The sequence below is a fragment of the Lissotriton vulgaris genome, chromosome 4_1, assembly GCF_964263255.1.
Source record: "Lissotriton vulgaris chromosome 4_1, aLisVul1.2, whole genome shotgun sequence".
In the NCBI taxonomy this organism is placed as follows: Eukaryota; Metazoa; Chordata; class Amphibia; order Caudata; family Salamandridae; genus Lissotriton; species Lissotriton vulgaris.
Window position 1 is genome coordinate 1,381,536,923 of NC_141691.1, and position 22,304 is coordinate 1,381,559,226.

The window sequence follows — 22,304 nt, forward strand, 5'->3', positions numbered from 1 at the left end:
AAAACTACCTGAGGCCAATAGGTGTAGTGAACAAAGGACCTGGATGTGAGTGGGGATGGCTTGTGTCCTGCGTGTGGGGTGTTCTAGGTAGGGTCTGACTTCCTCTACTAAGTCATCAATACTGTCTTCATCCAGTCTGTAATGGGTAAAGATATCCTCATCAGTCCTCTGGTCCATGGTGATGCGCAAACGGAATGTCCTCTCCTGGCGTCTCCTCCTCTGGCCAGCAGCTCGCAGTCGCATCCTCCTGGCTATCAGGTAAAGCCCCGCCATTGTGGTATGAAGTCTGTTGCATTCTGTTGCTTCTTAAATAGGTTGCACCTGGTTACCACCTGCTCCTACTTGGTGGTAATTGCGATTCTTTAAATTGTGAATTTCATCAAATCGCAAATTGCTATTTTTTTCATACATACCATTGCGATTTCTAGTTTAGCGATTTTTTTTATTGCAATTTTCGCTAAGTAAGGAATCGCAAATCTCGGTATTCGGAGGTAAATCGCAGATTTTTCATTTTCGCACTATAAGGAATCGCATTTTTTGCGATTCCTTATTTCAGTACGGACTTTGCTTCATACATCCCTTTTTGCTAATTCGCATTCGCAAAGGCCGAAATTCTGCGAACTTCGGCCTTTGCAATTGCGAATTTCAATGATACATATGGCCCTTTGTCTCTACCAGATACATTGTTACAGAAGGTAAGTAAAGTGTCAATGTCGACATTAGCTAAGAGTTTTAAAGAACGGATTGCCTCAAAGAATTAGTGTAGGAAGCTGGCTCTGTATATACCATACCAAACTAAGGTATAGTGTGCACAGTCCAGTGGATCCCCAAAGGTATTAGAGAGGTATAAATAGATAATACCTTACTCTCTATTTGTGCTAGTGTGGGCGAGCAATAAAGCTTTATCAGAGGGTAGTGTTAAGCATTTACTGAACACACTCAGGCAAGAAATGATGTCACACTCTCAAAGACTGAACTCTGATCAATTTGTTTTGTATAAAAGGAAAATGCTACTTACCACAGGAAGAATATTTCTTTGTTGTATTTTTATTTATAGAGCCAAGCAGGACTTGGTACAGGTAAAATTGATTGTACTTTTCAAGACAGATTGTTAAAAAGCAAGCTGGATGAATAAGGACTTTTCTTACAGGCTTGTTAAAATATGCAAATACAGTTGTAATTACTTTTGGATTACTTATGATTACTTTTCACGATTACTTTTTCTACTCCATGTGATATTCCTAGATAACACACTGGTACATTTCCTGGATAAAAGGTAAGTAAGTCAGTTTTTCTCAAAACACAGTTTCTTAGGTTTTCATACAATTCTCAACTCCACACACAATGTTTTCGACAGAAAAACAGTCCGTGAAGTCCTATGGGAGGAAATCAGGTTATCGGTGTACAGGTGAGTAATCAGTCTTAGGAGTTGGGTTTCTAGGGTTGGAACCAGGGTTCCTACACCCACTACCACCCTTGATGCCTGGCCCTCTAAGCTGCTCACAGGACACCTTTCCATGTAATTGCGAATACGGAGTGTGGTGTAAGCGAGTCAATGCTTAACCAAGTTCTGGGGTACAGCGTCTAGCAGTATTCTGCGCAGTAGTGAGGAGCCCATATTCTTATCATGGATGCATATAAACATTGGTAAGGTTTTGGTATAGTTGTCACGCTGTCCTGGATCCTTTAGGTGGCGAGGTCTTGCCACCTGAACCGATTTGTGTTATGGGAGATTAGCAGTAGCCTGTGAATGCAAAGGCTTATTGTGAACCTCTACGCATCCCACTGCTACTTACATTTGTTTTGATCAATACTATTCACAGAACTGAAGCATACAGGAAAACCTATGTTCGATCCAAGCTTAAGCAGATGGAAAGTCTTGCATTAATTGTGTTTTAGTTGACAGAACTATATGTTCGAGGAATATGAGCTGCAGATCGTACACTTTTGCAATAGATCACCACCTGGTGTTGGGCTCGGATGATTGTAGGTTGTTGTCTTCTTGGAAGAAGTCTTTGTAGTCACGAGATAGGTGACTCCTCCCTTGGACAATACTGCGCATAGTCATCGACTCCATCCTCAGATGTTTTTTTTCTGCCACTGGGTTCGGATTAAAGTTTTCTGCTCCGGCTAGAAAATACTTTTTCAGCAACTTCGAAGCGTGAAACTTTATAAAAACATTTTCAACATCGGATAGACTTTTCGACCTCACCAGCTACATTCCGGTGCGTCAACGCCGGCCGTTGGGCCGATCGGCACCGTACGGCCTACGCCTCATGGACAGAACTCCATTCAAGAGATGCCCGGTATGTCGAGCAAAATTCCCTCATTGCGACCATCACGAGATCTGCAACCTCTGTCTATCGCTGGAACACGACGAGTCGACCTGCCCAACTTGTGCATCCTTCCGATCGAAGAAGACCATTCGGGATCGGAGGGCACGTCATGAGGAGATTAGCGCCAGCACCGGAGGCCATCTTCAAAGAGGAGATCGTCGAAGAGGACGTCTCCGAGGACGAGGATCCACTCGAAGACATCTCCGAGGACGAGGCTCCACTCGTCGCCGAGGAAGACTCTCCTGATCTCCAGATCATATCGGGGGTAGAGTACTCAGACGACTCGATTCCATCTCGGCAACCCGTGAGTACTCTTGCCCCTGCACAACATACACTACCCAAGCCAAAGGCAACGGTCAGCACTCCGCCCATGGGGCCTAGTAGAGACCGAAATATCCCTTCAGATGCCCCGCCCTCGGGCTCGGCTCCGAGGAAAAAGACTATGCCTTCCGGTGCCTCGGCACCGACGAAACCACATGTGCCAATTCCACCTCCTCCATTGGCACCGAAGCACAAACATCCTTCGACACCGAAGGACTCTTCGACACCAAAATCAAAACGCCCTTCGGTGCCCAAAGACAAAGATCCTTCGGCACCCAAACCAAAAGATACATCGGTGCCGAAGGCGAAGACCGTACCGGATCTGAAAGCTTCGACTCCAAAACCTTCCGGTTCCAAAAATAAAGATGGAAAGCCAGAGTCCGGCGCAGCAGGGCCAACGAGACCTGTCTCCACTCCAAAATCGGTACCAAAGACTCCAAGGCCTGATACAGAGACACCTAAACCCTCTAACAAGCCTACCAAGCCGAAACCACATTCGGCACCGAATAATTTGCCACAGGACTCGATAATGCCTCCTACAGCAAAAAACACAAAACAACCCCTATCGGCACCGAAAAAAATCGAGGCCGAAGAAGATTGCAGAGGAGGAAGAACTGTTTAGACCAGATCCTAAACAAGGAAAAGTCCATATCAATCTAAAAACTAGACATGTGAAAGCAATTCCTTACAAGAAGAGACCATCAGACACACCACTTCTACCTGTGGTTCCTGCCAAAAAGAAGGATTGTGCAACTTCTCCAATACACCCTTCCTCTCCTTCACCTTCTTCCTCTCCTATCCCTCATTACATTGAACCTACAGTTTCTCCTGTTCAATCTCCTGCATCATCACACCACACTGACGAAGAGTATGATCTAGGTGGGGGGGAATGACGTACCAGAGCCACATGCATACCCTTTAGATAAAGATGTCAATCCAGAATATCCTAAAGATATATATAGTTTTCCACCACACAATGTGCCCGACATTCCTGATCCTCAGTACTACCCAACAAAACCTTCCCCTCCAGAAGATAGTATTGGGTTTAATCATCTATTAAATAGAGCTGCCCTTTACCACGGGGTCTCAATGCACTCTGATGCCATTGATGAGGATTTTTTACCCGATACATTTGAGCAGTCACAAAGGTCTACGCAAATACTACCCATGATCAAAGGAGTCATTAAACATGCTCCAGAAATATTGAAAAACCTGGTACGATATAGGGTATTAAATCCAAGAATAGAAAAGAGGTATAGACCAGCACCATCTGATCCAGTCTATATTAAGGAACATCTCCCACTAGACTCTTTAGTAGTGTCTAATGCATGGAAAAAGCCAATTCCCAGACTTCTGGTGACACGCCCCCGCCTGACAAAGAATCTAAAGTTATTGATGCATCAGGGAAACTAATTGCTGCGCAGGCAACAAACATATGGCGCATAGCAAATACGCAAGGCCTACTCTCACGTTATGACAGGGCTCACTACGACCAATTAGGAAAAATAATGAAGCACCTCACAGATCAATACAAAGATCAGGCAGCAGAGCTCATACAAGAAGGCAAATTAATATCCAATGCCTCAAGTAAATGTGCACTAGATGTAGCTGACACAGCATCCAGAGCAGTCAATACTAGTGTTCTACTCAGACGACATGCGTGGTTACGCATTTCAGGTTTTAAAACTGAGGTACAGACTACCATCCTGAACCAGCCCTTCAATCAAAACCAATTGTTCGGGCCGGAAGTAGACAACACACTAGAAAAGATGAAAAAAGACACAGACACAGCTAAGTCTATGGGTGCATTACAATCCACACAGACTAGAAGTTCTTTTCGCCGCTCCTTTTATAGAGGAGGCTCTAAGGAAACCGGCACAGATACAACATTATCTTTAAAACGCACACACAGACCTCCTCTAACAAAGGCTACTTTAGAGGAGGATACAGAGGCAATAATAACAAGGGAAGAGGTAGAGGTAATAACAACAACTGCTCCTCTTCCACTCCCAAATAGTGACTTCCCTCTGCTTCCCCTCCAGCATTCCGCTCCTGTGGGGGGCAGATTATCACAGTTCCTACCTGTCTGGAATTCCATCACAACAGACAGGTGGGTAAGACAGATTATCCAACATGGCTACTGCCTAGAACTCACAGCAACCCCCCCAAACATACCACCCAGGCAGCGTCCAATGTCCACAGAACATATGACTCTGCTTCAACAGGAAGTTCTAGCACTTCTACAAAAGGATGCTATTCAAGTAGATCCTTTAGAGGAACAGGGAACAGGAGTTTACTCCCTGTACTTCCTAATTCCCAAGAAGGATGGGACACTAAGACCAATTCTCGACCTCAGGCCCCTCAACCATTACATACAATAAGATCATTTTCACACAATCACTCTACAACAAGTACTCCCATTACTACAACAGGGAGATTTTCTTTCAACACTAGACCTAAAGGACGACTACTTTCATGTTCCTATACATCCTGCTCACAGGAAGTATCTAAGGTTTGTCATTCAAGGACAGCACTATCAGTTCAAAGTCCATCCATTCGGGGTCACAACAGCACCACGAGTGTTCACAAAGTGTTTAGCAGTAGTAGCAGCAAATCTCCGAAGACAACAGATACATGTCTTCCCTTACCTCGCTGATTGGCTCATAAAAGCAAAATCGTTCAACCAGTGTGTCCAACACACAAAACAAACAATTCAGACATTGCACAACTTAGGGTTTACAATAAACGACACCAAGTGGCACCTAGAGCCTTCACACGTTCATCAGTATCTAGGAGCTACCATAGGCACATCTACAGCTCTAGCGTATCCCAGTCCAGCCAGGATACAAAGCATTCATACCGTAGTCTCCATTTTTCAACACCAGTAGTCTCGCCAAGCCAGAGTGTTCATGAGACTGATAGGCATGATGGCGTCTTGCATCTTCATAGACTGCAAATGCGCCCATTACAAGAAGGTCTAGCACAGCAGTGGAATCAGGCTCAAGGTCAGCTCACAGACCTGGTGTTGGTAGACAGCCGTACATATCGCTCTCTGCAATGGTGGAACACCAAAAACTTGACAAAGGGACGGCCGTTCCTAGAACTTGTTCCACAGATAGTGCTCACGACAGACTCATCCCTCACAATATGGGGAGCCTATCTCTTACAATATACCACACAAGGCCAATGGAACAACCAACAAAAACAGTTCCATATCAACCATCTAGAGCTTCTAGCAATTTTCCTAGCACTCAAAACGCTTCAAGTACAAGTACAAAACAAAGCGGTCTTAATCCGGACGGACAATATGACAGCCATGTACTACATACAAAAACAGGGGGGGACACACTCTCTGCAACTGTCCCAGCTTGCACAGAACATTTGGAGATGGGCCATTCCTCAAAACATACACCTGACAGCAGAACATCTTCCTGGAATTCACAATCAGATAGCAGATCTGTTGAGTCGACAGATTCGCGAATGGAAAATACATCCACAAGTTCTTCAATCATTCTTCCAAATGTGGGGGCATCCACAGATAGATCTGTTTGCCACCCACGAAAATGGATGAACTGGTCAGGCAGATTTGCGTACGCTTTTCAACCTCTCCCACTCATTCCACTAGTAGTGCGCAAACTCAGACAACATTCTCTCAAACTAATACTAGTAGCTCCCACATGGGCACGTCAGCCGTGGTTCACCACACTACTAGATCTCTCACTGGTTCCACATCAAAAATTACGGCTCACGCCCTCCCTGTTAACACAGAACCATGGAGAAATAAGACACCCAGAACCAAGCCAACTGAATTTGGCGATCTGGCTCCTGAAGTCTTAGAGTTTGGTTACTTAAACCTACCCATAACACAATTAGTATCTAGGGGTCAACATATCATGTCGATCACTGTGGATACAAACATCAACATATTACATACAGAGTAGTGAAAGCCCAAAATGCAACAAAGTGTGACATATAACTGCTGAGTATAAGCTCAAGGGCATGGGTAAATATTCCCATCAGTAGCCGTCTTGTACCAACCCTTTTAACATCATTTGGGTTCTCCTTGCCCAGGAGACGAGACAACACAGCATAGCCTACAGGTGTTCTTTAAACTATGTGTAGTTCTCAAACTTGAGAAATACACAGTTATATGTCACACTTTGTTGCATTTTGGGATTTCACTACTCTGTATGTAATATGTTGATGTTTGTATCCACAGTGATTGACATGATATGTTGACCCCTAGATACTAATTGTGTTATGTGTATGTTCATTTGGGGTATGTATCTAGCTTGGATCGTTAAACTTGCCCTTGGACCCTTTCTCTAATTGTCTCTTTGTACCTACTTAAACCTACCACCAGACTGTATGAACATAATTAAAGAAGCTAGAAGACCCACTACCAGAGCATGTTATGCCGCTAAGTGGAAAAGATTTGCAATATATTGTAACAATAATCACATTGATCCACTGGATGGTTCCATCCAAAATATTATTTGCTACCTTCTACACCTACAAAGGTCCAATTTAGCTTATTCTTCCATACGCCTGCATCTGGCAGCAATTGAAGCCTATTTACAGAATAGACAACATCTATCTCTCTTCAGAGTACCTGCAATAAAAGCATTTATGGAAGGATTAAAACGAATAATCCCACCTAGGTTACCACCTGCTCCTGTATGGAACCTAAACGTGGTCCTTACAAGACTTATGGGACCCCCTTTCGAGCCTTTACACAGGTGTGAATTGCAATTCCTAACATTGAAAACTATTTTCCTTGTTGCCATCACCTCTCTCAGAAGAGTTAGTGAAATACAAGCCTTCACAATACAAGAACCATTTTTTCAGATACATCCTAACAAAGTGGTCCTTAGGCCTAATCCAAAATTCTTGCCAAAAGTTATTACTCCTTTTCACCTTAACCAATCAGTAGAGTTACCTGTGTTTTTCCAAACCTTAGATGTTAGAAGAGCCATGTTATACTACACAGACAGGACTAAATCCTTCAGAAAGACAAATCAACTATTTGTGTCTTTCTCTCCCCCACACAAAGGCAACCCCATCTCTAAGGGAGGAATTGCCAGATGGATTGTAAAGTGTATACAAATATGCTATCAAAAGTCTAAACGTACACTAACGGTTCCTCCTAGAGCGCACTCCACTCGCAAACTAGGAGCCTCTATGGCTTTCTTAGGAAATATACCACTAGAGGACATATGCAAGGCAGCAACATGGTCTACAATACACACCTTCACTAGACACTATTGTGTTGATGTGCAAGCCAAGCAGCAAGCTGCAGTAGGCCAAGCTGTCCTTAGAATACTGTTTCAGAATACTGCAACGGATACAAGCGACCACCGCTAGGGGAGACACTGCTGCACAATCGTTGCAAAAGTGTACGATCTGCAGCTCATATGCCTCAAACGGAAAAGGCTACTTACCAGTATGCATTTGTTCTTGGCATGTAGAGCTGCAGATTCGTACACGCCCTCTCGCCTCCCCGGGACTTGTATCCGTTCCGGTACTCATCTTACTTAAATGCACACGCATGGACATCCTTTCTCTTTACTTCTACTAACTCCATCATTTCCCAACATGGCGAAAAACAATCTGAGGATGGAGTCGATGACCATGCGCAGTATTGTCCAAGGGAGGAGCCACCTATCTCGTGACTACAAAGACTTCTTCCAAGAAGACAACAACCTGCAATCATCCGAGCCCAACACCAGGTGGCGATCTATTGCAAAAGTGTACGAATCTGCAGCTCTACATGCCATGAACAGATGCATACTGGTAAGTAGCATTTTCCTTCTTGATGAGTCTGATCAATTCTACAATTACTTTTTCTCTGCAGCTAATGGATTTACAACTGAGTGATAGTAACTTTCGTCGCCACATCCTGCTGCAGTATCTCATCTTATTCCAGTATCTTAAGGGCCAGGTCAAATTCAAAAGGTGAGCCTTGAATGTGTGCGTGATTCAATACAGAAGCCAGTGAGTAAGCTGAAGTATTGCAGATTGGTCAGATTGAGATCTGGTACGCTCCAGGGATGTTATAAGCAGGTCACTGGGGTCTATTAATAATTTAATTTACCTAGAATAAATGCTGTGTTCCACTGTAAATTGTGAAGAGACGTTTTGTAATGCTTTCTTTTTTTTTAGTTCTACCTTTGTCCTCCAGGACGAGCAATCACTCTGGATTGAGGAAACCACAAAATTACTACATCAGGTTAGTAAACGTTCTCTGTATAATAGTCTCCCCAGAAACTATATATGTTAATTAGTTGATAAATGCCACAGTAAAGTAAGCATTTTTTCCATGGATTAACTGCTAGTGCATGGAAACATGTGATAACTGTTGGTGATGGTAATATGCCCCCCTTGGGGTCTTCTCTTCCCATGTTTGAAAATGCAAAGGCTAATTTCCATCTTGAGAAACTCTAAATGTTATCAAAGTAAGAGCTCCGAAAAGGCGATCTGATGTTAGTGATTTCCTGAAACCGTGTGCATCCCAGAAATACCAGCCTACATGTTAGTGATTATATCAGATTCATATTTGGCTCTTACTATTCTTTCATCATTCTTTTTCTCAACACAGCTTATTGCGGAAACTCCTCCGGCTGGAGACAAATTTTTAAAAATGATACAGGTGAGCGTTGTGATTTATGTATATTTTTTGTCACACTGCATGGTACCAATTCAAACTTAATAATATTCACCTATTCTTTGAACAGCATATACTTAGCACTGAAGAGAATTGGAATTCCTGGAAAAATGAAGGTTGTCCAGGCTTTGTGAAAGAAAGGTAGGAAGCCATACTACAGTAGTGGATATGTTTTACGATGCCTGTTAAATGTGATGAATTTAGGAGGCAGTTGGACATTGTTGGGATGGGAATGTTTCCTCATTAATGTACAGGCATATGCCTCTGCATTGAGTGATCTGAAATATGAGAAACTGTATTCTGACTTATTTATGGACTAGCGAGCATGCTAATCCAGCATGTGCACTGAGACCGACGACTGCCCATAATAAAGTCAAAGCCCAGAATCTGTTCTGTGACCTGTAGTGGGACACAAATCGCGTCTACTGTAATAACCTGGATTGTTGACATACAGCGTTAGTTGCAGCATACCAATATTTGAAGATTCATAGTATTAAGTATATTTATTTCTATTTCAGCGGGAATGAGGCCTCCTTGCCCTAGTGATGTAAAGTGTGGGTGGGGGAGTGTGTATGTGTGGGGTGTGTATATAGTACTTGTATCCTTGTTGGGTTTTTGGGATGTCTGGTAGCAAGACTCCATGTGCCATGTGATTATGACTAACGATAACAGTGAAATCTATTTTGGATGACTCTTGGTTTAGTATGGCACAAGAGGGAAGGTGGATACAGGTTCCCCAGACACTGGAATTGTACTGTCTGCATTCCAGTGTCCGGGGACTCAGACACTGAAGTGAGGAATGACGGACACATAGCTATATTTAGAAATTGTACAGGGTCCTTTTTTGCAAGAGATTGGTCCTTCCAGAGCACTGCCATTTGGTAAATGGTAGAGGACAAGAGGGTGAGTCAGGAGATTATATTATTAAGCGTGAGGATGTTTCTAGGCAGTGCCTGCCCTTTTGTATGTCCTTAATCGCTACTTAAGTAGGGCTGATGGCAGCCAAGGGCAGAGTCTTCAAACTTCATTGTTCCTATGTTTTGGTTACTCCTGCTTGGAGCCAGCTTAATCATTACCTGCCATGAGATACACCACCTTGCATAGAGGTTGTGTTTACCTCCTAAAACTGATTCCCACATCTTCAGCAGTCTTTTGACATTCCCTGTCTGGAAATTGGGTATAAAGGTGGGTCCTGAACACTTAATGTTTTCTACACTACAACTGAGCTTTCTCACTGGGGATGCCCCCAAAAAAGGACAAAGATATGGGGGAAATGGAACTCCTATCGGCAGAATATATGCGAACCCCGCAGGATGAGTCTGGATCAGATGGGTATGTTACGATTTGCCGATTTTACCCTAACACCCTGGCTGTGATTGTTCTCAAATGTCTATGTGCACATAAAGAGGGTTATGAACTGTTGTATTTTCATCTTCCCACCATAAATATTTGCTATATCGGAAGATAATGTTATGATAAACGATTTATTATGATACCATGCAATAGCGAGGGGACTAGAGACCAAGGTGGAGGGGGGCAGTTATTTGATTAAGATACAGTAGACAATAGTATGGGTCATTAGATAAGCAAGAGTTTGTAATAATTAGAGATTCTCCTTGTATTCAAGATCTGTTTATTCCGCTTTGTTGCTTCAAGGACCAAGAATCATTATGCGCACCAGAACTTTAGTATGGATGTATTTCCGTTCTCATATACACAGCAGGCTGGAAAATAGTTGTCAATACTAGTGCTTTGTGTTAATTCTTTGTCTAAAGGAGCTTCTTTATGTCATATGTACTGTGATCATTTGAAATCTCAATAAAATAATTAAAAAAAAATAATAATTGCTATGCAATCCGGAAAAAAAAACTTTAATATTTGAATAAAACGTTTTAAAAGAAAGTGTGAAGTTTTTGTGCGCTTCTTTTATAGAAGAGCTTACCAACAGCCCACTAGAAATAGAACTGTATTCGTGAGATTCTCTAGAAATATGCATTATCACTAGGTAAGTTGTGAGAGATGCATATGTCACAGCATGTCTATTCCTTCTTATAAAGCTGGTAAGTTGGTACGAACCTCCGCTTGCCTGAAGGCCCAGAAGAATCTACTGGTCATTGTTCAGAAGAAAATGTGTAAAAGCCTATCAAGTGCTACTGCCGATGCCCTGCTTCCTCTGCGGTAGTGGACTACTGTGTGACTGTGATGGGTGGATCACAACCGCAGCAATGCTGAGCAGCTCTCTGTAAATTAACACAGAGTAATACTAGGTTGTATTTGAACGACTGGGAGACTGTCTTGCCCTAGCACTACATTCTAAAATCCAGGACAAGTTCCACCACAAACTCTTCAGCAGTATACAATTTGAACTGACCTACGGGTTCCCTGTATTGACCGATCACCTTCATAACCGAATAGTGTAGTCTATGTGAGTTTTTAAAGCTGCAGATCCATAGATCAGCACTGCACAGTATCCACAAAATTGAGAAAGCACCCAAAGGTTTGCTATGTGTTTGGAGGCCCTTACAGGAATTTTTCTAATGTTGAGAATCTGAAAAGCCTCTTACTCAGTGGTCAATCGGACCATCTGAGTAGAAAGGGGCAGTGGGAGACGAAGCATAGATAACCCATATTCTGGTACTCCAGATGGGGTGGAAGAATATCTGTCAGAAGGGATGTGGATCTCGGAGAGCCTACCTTTTTTTGGTCTGTTGTCAAAAAACTATTGTGGACACTACTAGTGCTTGCAGTGGGCTTTAGGTCAGCTCATTGCTTACTATGACTTACTTCTTATACAATGACTTTCCTTCCTCTTTTTGTGCTAGTCTCTCCCTGAGACCATAGCTTTTTACCATCCTTTGGATCAGATGACTGGTATCCTTCCACTTTGTACATTCAGGGACCAAATCTTTTTTTTCTCTAGTTTTTGCTCCGGCCTTTTGGTTTTACTAAAGTTTTATGTACAATATATTTATCTTATAGGGGCTTTCAGGCTAGCCCTCTTTATCTGTTGGTCTGTTATTGTTTCATTCACATATTGTTCTGCTTTGTGTAGCATCAGAGTAGTGCTGTGAGTTACTCCACTTCAGCTATTGGCTAACCTCACAATGAGCGGCATCGTGTTCGAGGCATGTGAGCAGTAGATCATATGCTTTGCATACTCCTACCTTCTAGTGTTGGGTCTGGATGTTGTCAAGTTGTTTTTTTTCGAAGAAGTCTTTCCAGTTACGAGGTAGGTTACTCCTCCTTTCAGTGATAGTGCGCATGGGCATTCACTCCATTGTTAGATTGTTTTTTCGCCATCGGGTTCGGACATGAATTGCTGCGCTCCGGCACAACACTGTTTCTCGAGTTTGTCTCAGTGATCAATCCATTTACCCCCGAAGGTATTGTTTTCGATCGCGTATTTCCCTTCTCCGTGTATCGTATTTAATACAAAAAACTATTTTCAATCTGGAAGCTCGTAGAAGGCCGTTCGGACTACCCGCGTCGGTCCGCCTTGCAGTCGATGGAATGAACTCCATTCAAATTCTGCCCTCTGTGCCATGCGAAGTTCCCGCGCACTGACTTGCACAAAGTGTGCAACCTGTGCTTATCTCCGGAGCACAACAAACAAGACTGCAACGCGTGTAAATCTTTCCGCTCGCAGAAAACTCTCCACGGCCGTCTGTCTTTACGTCGTGACATGCAGAGTCAGAACATCGGCTCCATTCTGGACCTCTTCGGAGAAGATTCCAAACAAGAAACCAGCTATGCCATAGGGGTCGAGGAAGCACAAGAGGACCATGTCTCTGTCTCAGAGTCCCGCTCCGATGGGGATGAAGATATTCCGCAAGGTCAGCGTTCCGGTGAGTACCGATCCTCCCTTTCCCCAAAGTCTAACTCAACCGAAGGAAAAGGCTCCTGTTCCACCTCTGCCTTCGGTCCATGGTCGGCACAGAGAAAAGGTTTTCAATGCCCTGTCTTCGGGCTCGGCACCAAAACATGCGTCAAAGCCTTCCGGCTCTGGTCGGGTCGTCCACAATCAGGCACCAAGCCGAAAGCTTCGGGCTCGAAGCCAAAACCCATCTGGGGCCCACCTGCTTCGACGCCAAAATAGTCTTCGGAACCGAAATCTTCAGCCCCCAAGAAACCGGTACCAAAAACTTTGGTGCCGAAACATAAAGATGCTCATAAACCATCGCAGGCGCCCCGTTTCGATGTTAAGCCTCCAAAACTGGACCCGAAATAAAAGGAACTGTGCATCAACATTGCAACCAAATTGCCACTCAAACGCAAATCTGACTCAGAGGAAGCCTATCACATTCCTTTAAAGAAGAAACATGTCTGTACTAACCCTTCTTCTCCTCCTCCATCACCTCCTTCCCTAGAAACACAACACTGTTAATTACAAACCTGATGATCAGGATGACAAGGATGGGGACAATGATCCTGCACCTGCAGACCCCTGGAAGGATTACAACACAGATTCTCCCACAGGTAACAATCCTGATCATTACATGTTAGATTTGGGGGTCTCTAGTTGGCACAGGTAGATACTTGTGACAAATAGGGACCCTCTCCTCTAGTCAGGACAAGGAGATTACACTCCTAAAATAACCCCTACTCGCCCTCTAGGCTGCGTGGCCCGATCAGTCAAGGCTTACTTCAGAGGCGTTGTAAGTTAAGCAGTTGGGACCACATACAGTAACCTAGTGACAACACTACAAATGGACACCACACAGGTTTTATATAAAAAATAAGTAGACTTTATATAGAGTTACCACCAGACCATAAACGACAAAAATACACACTATGATTACTTTAAGATGGTAGATTTAAGCTTAGTTAGTTTAGTTCAGTTCTTAGATGTGACACTGCGTCAATGTGCGTTAAGTTGCGTTGCGCTTCCACGACAAGCAATGTCGCAGCGATGGGAAATGCGGCAAAGTCAGGTGCAAAGAAATAAAGACTTGAAGATCTTCCAGATGTGGCACGCTTCTCGCGGATGTGAGAAACTCTCGGTTCGATGCGTGGACTGCAGCAGCCACACCCTCATGATGCGACGGAAACAGCTCCAGCGGCGACGCTCTTCTCCACGATGCGTGAAGCTTCCGCTCGATGCAACATCTACAGCGGCGACATCCAACATGCGACGGCAGCAGCTCCGACGGCGGTGCGCTTCTCGGGGATGTGAGGTGCTCTTGGTCGAGGCGGTGCAATGCGACAGTTCCTGCGGCGACACCATCCTGCTTCGGAGTTGCGACGGCAGGCACAGCAACGGCGGCATGCTCCGACCTCGTTGTGAGATTCTTCTTCTGATGCGGTGCAGTGCGACAACTAGAGCGGCAACACCCTCCTTCTTCGGAGTTGCGACGATAGCAGCAGCGCCGGCGACGTGCTTCCTCTTCGTTGCAGCACGCTTCTCTCCGATGCGGTGCAGTGCGAAGGTTCCAGCAGTGACACCCTTCTTCGGAGTTGCGACGGCAGGAACAGCGATGGCGACACGCTTCTTCTCGTTGAATCGCGCTTCCAGCTACTGCGACACGCAGTTCCTCAGAAGGCCCAAAACAGCAACAGACACTTCCAAATAACTCTGGGGAGCTGGGGGGGGGGGTGAAGTCTGTTGTCCCTGAGACTTCACTTTTCCAGACTTCCCTTTTCAAGCCCTTGGAGATCCTTCACAAGTTGAAAGCAAAGTACACAAAGTTCCTTTCTCCTTCCTTTGGCAGTAAGGCAACCACTGCAGGGCAATCCCCAAGCAGCACTTCAGAATGGAAATAGTCTCTCCTCAGTTTTTTCAGGTTCCTCTCCTCAGTCAAGGTTTCTTCTTGTGGTCCAAAGTGATCTAATTTCTTGGGATCAGGGTCCCAATATTTATACCCCAAAATCCTTTGTTCTCTGAGGGGAGAGGGGCCTTTGCCCAGTCCAAACCAGTTCTGAAGCACTCTGTTTACCAGACTTCTCCTTTCCATTCACAGTGCAGGGCAGGCACATCCGACGCCCCACAGGAGGTGGAGTCAGTATTGTGGAAGGCAAGTACAGCCCCGGAGCACTTTGTTTACAGGACTCCTTCTCTTATTTCAGTGTGCAAGGCAGAGACATCAGCCGCTCCCCAGTGGGTGGAGCCAGCATTGTGAGAGGCAGGCACAGCCCTATTCAAGGTTCAGGTGAAGCTCCTCTCTCCCATCTAGATGCAGATCTCTCTATTCACCACTGGGTGACTCAGCCTGTCTCCTGAAATTCCCCAGCCCTGTCACTCACAAAACCAGACATAGGAATACACAACCTAGCAGAGGCAGGTTTGAAGGGTTAGACAAGCAAATACCTACTTTATAAAAGTGGTATTTGCAAACACAGAATATTAAAACAAACTTTACCAAAGATGGCATACTAAACTCGAATTTCTACCATGTTCTCTGAGACAGTTAGGATTATAAAATGTAATAACCCCAACAGCCCTTTCTGACCTATGTAGAACAGGTAGCCTTGCAATAGTGAAAAACGAAAATGGCTGTAATTCACTACTAGGACATGCCACACACATCAGGGCTTTTCCTACCTTATACTTACAATGCACCCTGCCTTTGCGTCTACCATAGGGGTGACTGATATGAAGAAAAGGGAAGGTTTAGGAAGTGGGTGCACTTGCCCAGTCAGCATGACAGTACCAGACTGCACACAGGCTCTCCAATGTCAGACCTTGGACACATTTTACAAGCCTGCTTCTGTGGGTGGCACAACCAGTGCTGCAGGCCCACCAGCAACATTTGGATTACATGCCCTGGCACACTCAGTGCACTAGACTAGGGTCTGACAAGTAAACCAAAATAGCCAAACATGGAATCCCTAATTCATGCATCAATTTTCAATAGGGAGCACTTGCACTGTGGCACTGAATAGCAGTGGCACAGTGCCCAAAGCATCTAATACCAACAAAAACATATGAGGCAACAGCAAAAAATGGAAGGGAGACCCACGCCAATGGTGCCAGGTCTAACATTACACTACTAAACCTTCTCCGCCAGATGTCAACATAGGCTATATAAAACTATTAAGCAGAGCTGCTGATTATCACAGGGTTCAATTACATAAAGAATCTCTATAAGAGGATTTCCTTTTTGAAACTCCTAGAAGTTCCCAAAGATCCACTCACACACTCCCCATGCTCAAAGGTATTCTAAGACATATGGTTGACATATTTAAGGATCCTGTCCGTTTAAGTATTCTCACCCCCAGGATAGACAAAAAGTATAAATCTGCACCCTCAGATCCAGTTTACATCAAGGGCCAGTTATCCTTAGATTCCTTAGTAGTTTTTAATCCCCGTAAACAGGCCAATTCTCAAACATCAGGAGATGAGCCACCTCCGGACAAAGAGTCTAAGTCGATAGACGCCTCTGGTAAAAGGGTAGCCTCCCAAGCTGCAAACTTCTGGTGAATTTCTAAACACCCAAGCTCTTTTAGCCAGGTACGATAGGGTGCATTGGGACGAAATGGAGCAATTGCTCCAATTCCTGCCTGATGAGCACAAGTCCAAAGCTCAAGACCTAGTGCAAGAGGGAAAGCTCATCTCTCACAATTCCATTAGTGCGCCATTGATGCGGCTGACACTGCGGCTTGAGCCGTCAACACCAGCGTGCTACTAAGAAGGCATGCATGGTTAAGAATTTCTGGGTTTAAAAGCACAAGTTCAAGCTTCTATTCTTAACACGCTGCTTGACAAACAACACCTCTTTGATCCGGTTGTACACACGTCCTTAGAAAAGATGAAAAAGGTCACAGACGTAGCAAAATCTATGGCAGCCCTACAGTCTCCTTCTGGCTCGGGTTTCTTTCCGCGCTCCTTCTATTGTGGGGAGGTCCAGGAATACCTCCTCAGACACTGCCTCTACACTGTACAAGGGCAACAATCAGCCCTCTGCTTCCAAGGGTTTCTTCAGAGGGGGCTACAGAGGCAATAATGACAAAGGTAGAGGTTCCAACACACGCACCTCGCCTCCAATACCAAACAGTGACTTGCCTACACTCCCCCCCCCAAATCATTTAACACCTGTCGGGGGGGGGCGTCTTTCACAATTCCTACCCGTCTGACAATCAATAACTACTGACAAATGGGTGCTAAGAATTATCTATACTGTTTATTGCCTGGAACTTGCCAACAATCCTCCAAACATTCCTCCACGTTCACGCAAAATGTCACCAGACCATTTACACCTCCCCAAACAAGAGGTTCAATCTCTCCTTTTGAAGGGATCCATAGTGTCTGTACCACTACAATATCAGGGGTCGGGTGTATACTCCCTGTACTTTCTCATACCCAAAACGGACGGTTCCCTCAGACCTATTTTAGACCTCAGAGAATTAAACCTTTACATACAATCAGACCACTTTCACATAGTGACCCTTCAACAAGTGCTCCCACTGTTACAACAGGGCGACTTTGTTTACTCTAGACTTAAAGAACGCTTATTTCCACATTCCAATACATCCCTCCCATCGCAAATTTCTCAGATTTGTGGTAGCGGGGCAACATTACCAGTTCAAGGTACACCCATTCGGAGTCGCACTGCTCCCAGGGCCTTTACGAAATGTCTTGCAGTAGTCGCTGTAGTCGCTGCTCACCTACGAAGATAACACATTCAGGTCTTCCCATACTTGGAAGACTGACTCATCAAAGCAGTACGTACCCAAAGTTTCTCCAGCACACTCGCAGAACACTGCAGTTACTGCATCAACTAGGGTTCACAGTCAACGTGTTCAAATCACATCTTCAACCTTCCAACACTCAAAACAATCTAGGAGCCACTTTAGATACTCCAAAAACTCTGGCTTTCCCCAAATCAGCCATAATTTGCAATATTCAGTCTCTGATTCTACAGTTTCAGCCCACTCACTACCAGATCAAGTCTATATGCAGCAGCTGAGAATGATGGCCTCTTGCATCATGATTGTTCCCCATGCTAGGCTTCAAATGCGTCCCCTTCAGGAATGCTTAGCAAGTCAGTGGAACCAGTCGCAGGGTCCCTTAACCTATCTAGTGTTGGTAAACGGCCGTACCCTCACTCTCTGCCGTGGTGGAACCCACAAAATTTGTCAAAAAGACAGCCCTTCATAGACCCTGTTCCAGAGACAGTACTAACAACAGATGTGTCGCTCACTGGTTGGGGAGCTCATCTCCAGAAATGCACAATTCAAGGCTTGTGGAGTCAAAAGCAAAAACTCTTCACATAAATCATCTAGAGGTGCTAGCAGTGTTTCAAGCGCTTAAAGCCTTTCAAGCTCACCTTGTAGGCAAAGCTGTCCTAGTTCGCACCAACAACATGACAGCTATGTATTATATACATAAACAGGGTGGGACCCACTCTCTTCAACTGTTACACCTGGTGTGAGAAGTTGGCCTGGTATATGGTGTTCACTATTCTAGTGATCACCTTGCACCTGTCCAAACAACCCTTATGGTGATGGTTGTAAGTCAACCTTATAGACCAGCTATCCTAGCGGTAGCGTGGACAGAACAGTCTTAGGCTAAAAGACTCTTGAGGGCGTGTAAAGCCAGCTGTTTTACCATATGTAACCCCTTGAATATCAAATGAAAGGACACCACACAGGATATATATAAAATATATATGTATTTATTTCTAACACACTCCTCTGAACTCTTTATGAGGTCAGAGGCCAGAGCACATAACAAGACACTTAGTTAATATACGTTAAGTTGCACAATTTACGGTAAGGCCCTAGGGGCGAAGCAAACCATATACTAAGAAAGTGGTATAAGTACCACGTCACGAGAAAAGGAAAGGCCTAGGGCCTAGGGAATCGCTGGGGCTACACTGTCTGAACAATAGTTTAGAAGTAAGAGGCCCACAGGCGGCGCGTGCAGGGTCTTTACACACACGTGGGATTCAATGCAAAGTCAATGGGAACTTAGAAGTTAGATATAGAAGGATTTAGGACACTTCCACTTTGGCTAGGAGGAAACAACTAGACACTTACACTTGGATAGTCAATACCCTTGGGAGCACCGAAGAACTCGCGTTACCTCACCCACGGACGGCGGGTGCATAGGTGTGAAGATGTGTCGGGTTTCGTCGTTGGAGCCTATGGAGACCTGAAGAAAGATGCTGCAGGCGACCAGGAGAAAGATGTCCGGGTGGATCCAAGGGTGGATCGAGGATGAAGAGGACCTGAAAGCAGAGGGGACAGAGTCTGGGTCACTAGCCAGTGACCGGGTGGAACCAGACGACGTTGAGGAGCAATCAGGTGCTGTCTTGAAGCTTGTCTTGGCAGCCACGTGTACCAGGAGGTGTCGAGAACGACCAGGTGCTGGAGACGGGCTGTCCCACGAAGGTTCTCGCAGATGGAGGGGTCGACTTCTGGATTGGAGTTGACAAGCCTTGGCAAAGGCAACCCACGCAGGAAACAACAAAGGCTTCTGGTGCAGACCAGCAAGGTCTGAGGTGCTTCACCTTTGCAGGGAAGCAAGGGCCAGTCTGGAGCAACCAGACCAGCAAGGTGGTTCAAAAGGATTGTCGTCACAGAGGCTACTAGCCAACGGGCCAGCAACCACACAACGCGTCGAGCAGAACAAATGCAGAAGGGCCCCACGCAGAACTCGTGGAGTGTGGGGGGCTGATCTTTGTCGCAGATGGAGCTCGGGATCGGGGCTTCTCAATCCCTAGTGTACAGCTTCGAGGGTGCCTCAGGAGCTGCATAGGTAGCAAGTTGCAGGCTTTTCAAGATGTCCGGTCCCACATGTCTCGTCACCTCCACGGATCTCAGCTATGCTGCAGTCGTGAAGAGAGGGTCAGAGAGGTCTGGAAGTCTGGGTCTTGTCAGGCTCTGTGCTCAGGTTCCGGCAGGAACGTCAACAAAGCAAGCCTTTGATTTGCTGGATGGTGCCTGGTTCCCCAGGGTGGTCACTCTTTGGCCACAAGGGAGATTCTTCAGTCTTCAGCTTCAGCAGAATGTCGAAGGTCCAGAGTTTTGTTTCGGGTTTCAGTGAGGATCAAATCTAAAGTCTCAGGACTCAGCTCCTACCTTTATACAACTAAAAGGGGCTGGATTACTGACTAGGTCCCTCCTGTGGGTGGGACCAGGAAGGGGGGTGGTTACACCCCCTCTCCTTTGTCCAGTTTTGCGCCAGAGCTGGGGCTGGAGTGCCCCAGCAACCGGTTTGAACTGGGGTATGCATGGAGCACCTAGTGTGCCCTAGGCAGTGTCTAATTCTATTCAGCCCTCCCTGTCCCAATACACAAAGTCCTGTCTGGAGTGGTGCTCGCACCTCCCCAGGCAGGAAACCTATTGTCCAAACCTCCGTGACTGGAAGGACTCCCAGCAGCAGGAGGTCAGACTTGTGTCGGTGGCAGCAGCGTCCATTTTGTGACGCTGGGGCTCTGGTTAACTTTAACCGGGATAGTCGGCAACAACATGTCTTCTCCCTCTTGATGGGTGGAATGCTACCCCCGTCGCCAGAATTGGCGAGGAGGTAGTATTCCAAAGCGTATGACGCCTTACACGACATGTTTGGATAAAGCCAAACCAAAGTTAGCATTAACCGCGAGGATTATAATGCACTTAAGAGTATATGGTATGGCGATATCATAGAACAGCTATAAGGACATGGTTCCGAAAGCTGCAGACAGGCTCAGCTCATGCTAGAGCACCATCTCACACATAACCAAGCACTCTGCCTCCAGGATTGTTAAGGCCTGCCATAGGAGTGACTTATATGTTACTATGTGTCTATATATAAGTAGGTATAGGAATACTATACCTAAGCAAGGGGTGATAACACGACCTTGCCCAGCTGAGTGATCAGCCAGTTGTGTCTATTTTAGTGGCCAGCCAGGGGCCATTCACCACAAAACCTATTTCCTAGCAGAACACCTCCCAGGAGTAAACAATCAGATTGCCGACCTTCTTAGCAGACAGACGCAGCAAATCTACGAGTGTGAACTTCACCCTCAAGTTGTCCTCCCATACTTTCAAAGTTGGGGGTTTCCTTAAATAGATCTTTTCACCACACATGAAAACGCAAAATGCCCAAGCTTCGCCTCCAGGTATCCACACCCACTCTCCAAAGGCAATGCACTATGATGAACTGGTCAGGGATATTTGCCTACACTTTTCCGCCTGTCCCACTCATTCCATTATTGGTTTGGAAACTCAGACAAACAACCCTCACACTGATTTTAGTAGCTCCCACATAGCCCCATCAACCTTGGTTTTTTACCCTATTGGAGCTATCACTAGTTCCACATCAAAAGCTGCATCTCCCATCCAGTCTCCTCACACAGAGCCATAGAGACATCAGTCTCCCAGATTCCAAAGAAATCAACCTGGCGATCTGCCTCCTGAAGTCATAGAGTTTCTATTTGGCCCTCAGGTAGACACCACTTTAGATAAGATGGAAAAAAGGCACCAATCTGATCAGGCTATGGGAGCTTTACAAACTCCTATGCTTAGAGGCTTCTTTTTAAAGCTACGGATGAAATCAGGATGACACTTGATGGTGGAGGATCGGCAGTGCTTATCTTGCTGGACCTGTCTGCCGCTTTTGACACGGTCGATCATTCTATCTTGATCGACCGTGTCGCAGCGGCAGGGATCACAAATGGTGCTAAGGATCTTATCTCCTCTTTTCTTACTGACCGAGTACAATCGGTCGCCTTCGGCAATTTCAACTCACCTCCTTTTACTCTCCCCTGTGGTGTCCCCCAGGGATCTTCGCTAAGTCCGACACTATTTAACATCTATATGTCGGACTTGGCGAGGGTCATAAAATCCCATCACCTGGCGGTGACATCCTACGCTGATGACACCCAGATTGTCTTGGCTATTAACAAAAAATGGAGATGAAGTGGCTTCCAATTTTAATCGGGGAATGCTAGCAATAAGTGACTGGATGTCCACAAATTGCTTGAAGCTTAACTCCGACAAAACGGAGGTGATGGTGTTTGGTAATCTTTCCCCAGTTTGGTCACCCACCTGGTGGCCTGCCG

At 45.3% G+C, this 22,304-nt stretch overlaps 1 protein-coding gene across 2 annotated transcripts in view; it reads left to right on the forward strand.

The window, feature by feature from the left end:
* THOC1 (THO complex subunit 1) overlaps window positions 1-22,304 on the forward strand; it is a 449,280-nt gene that overhangs the window by 270,856 nt on the left and 156,120 nt on the right. For both annotated transcript variants that reach the window (XM_086965617.1, XM_086965619.1), the window contains exons 12-15: window positions 8,512-8,612; window positions 8,820-8,886; window positions 9,256-9,306; window positions 9,392-9,462. In XM_086965617.1, the coding sequence (XP_086821743.1) occupies window positions 8,512-8,612; window positions 8,820-8,886; window positions 9,256-9,306; window positions 9,392-9,462 (290 nt within the window). The remainder of the gene's footprint in view (window positions 1-8,511; window positions 8,613-8,819; window positions 8,887-9,255; window positions 9,307-9,391; window positions 9,463-22,304) is intronic.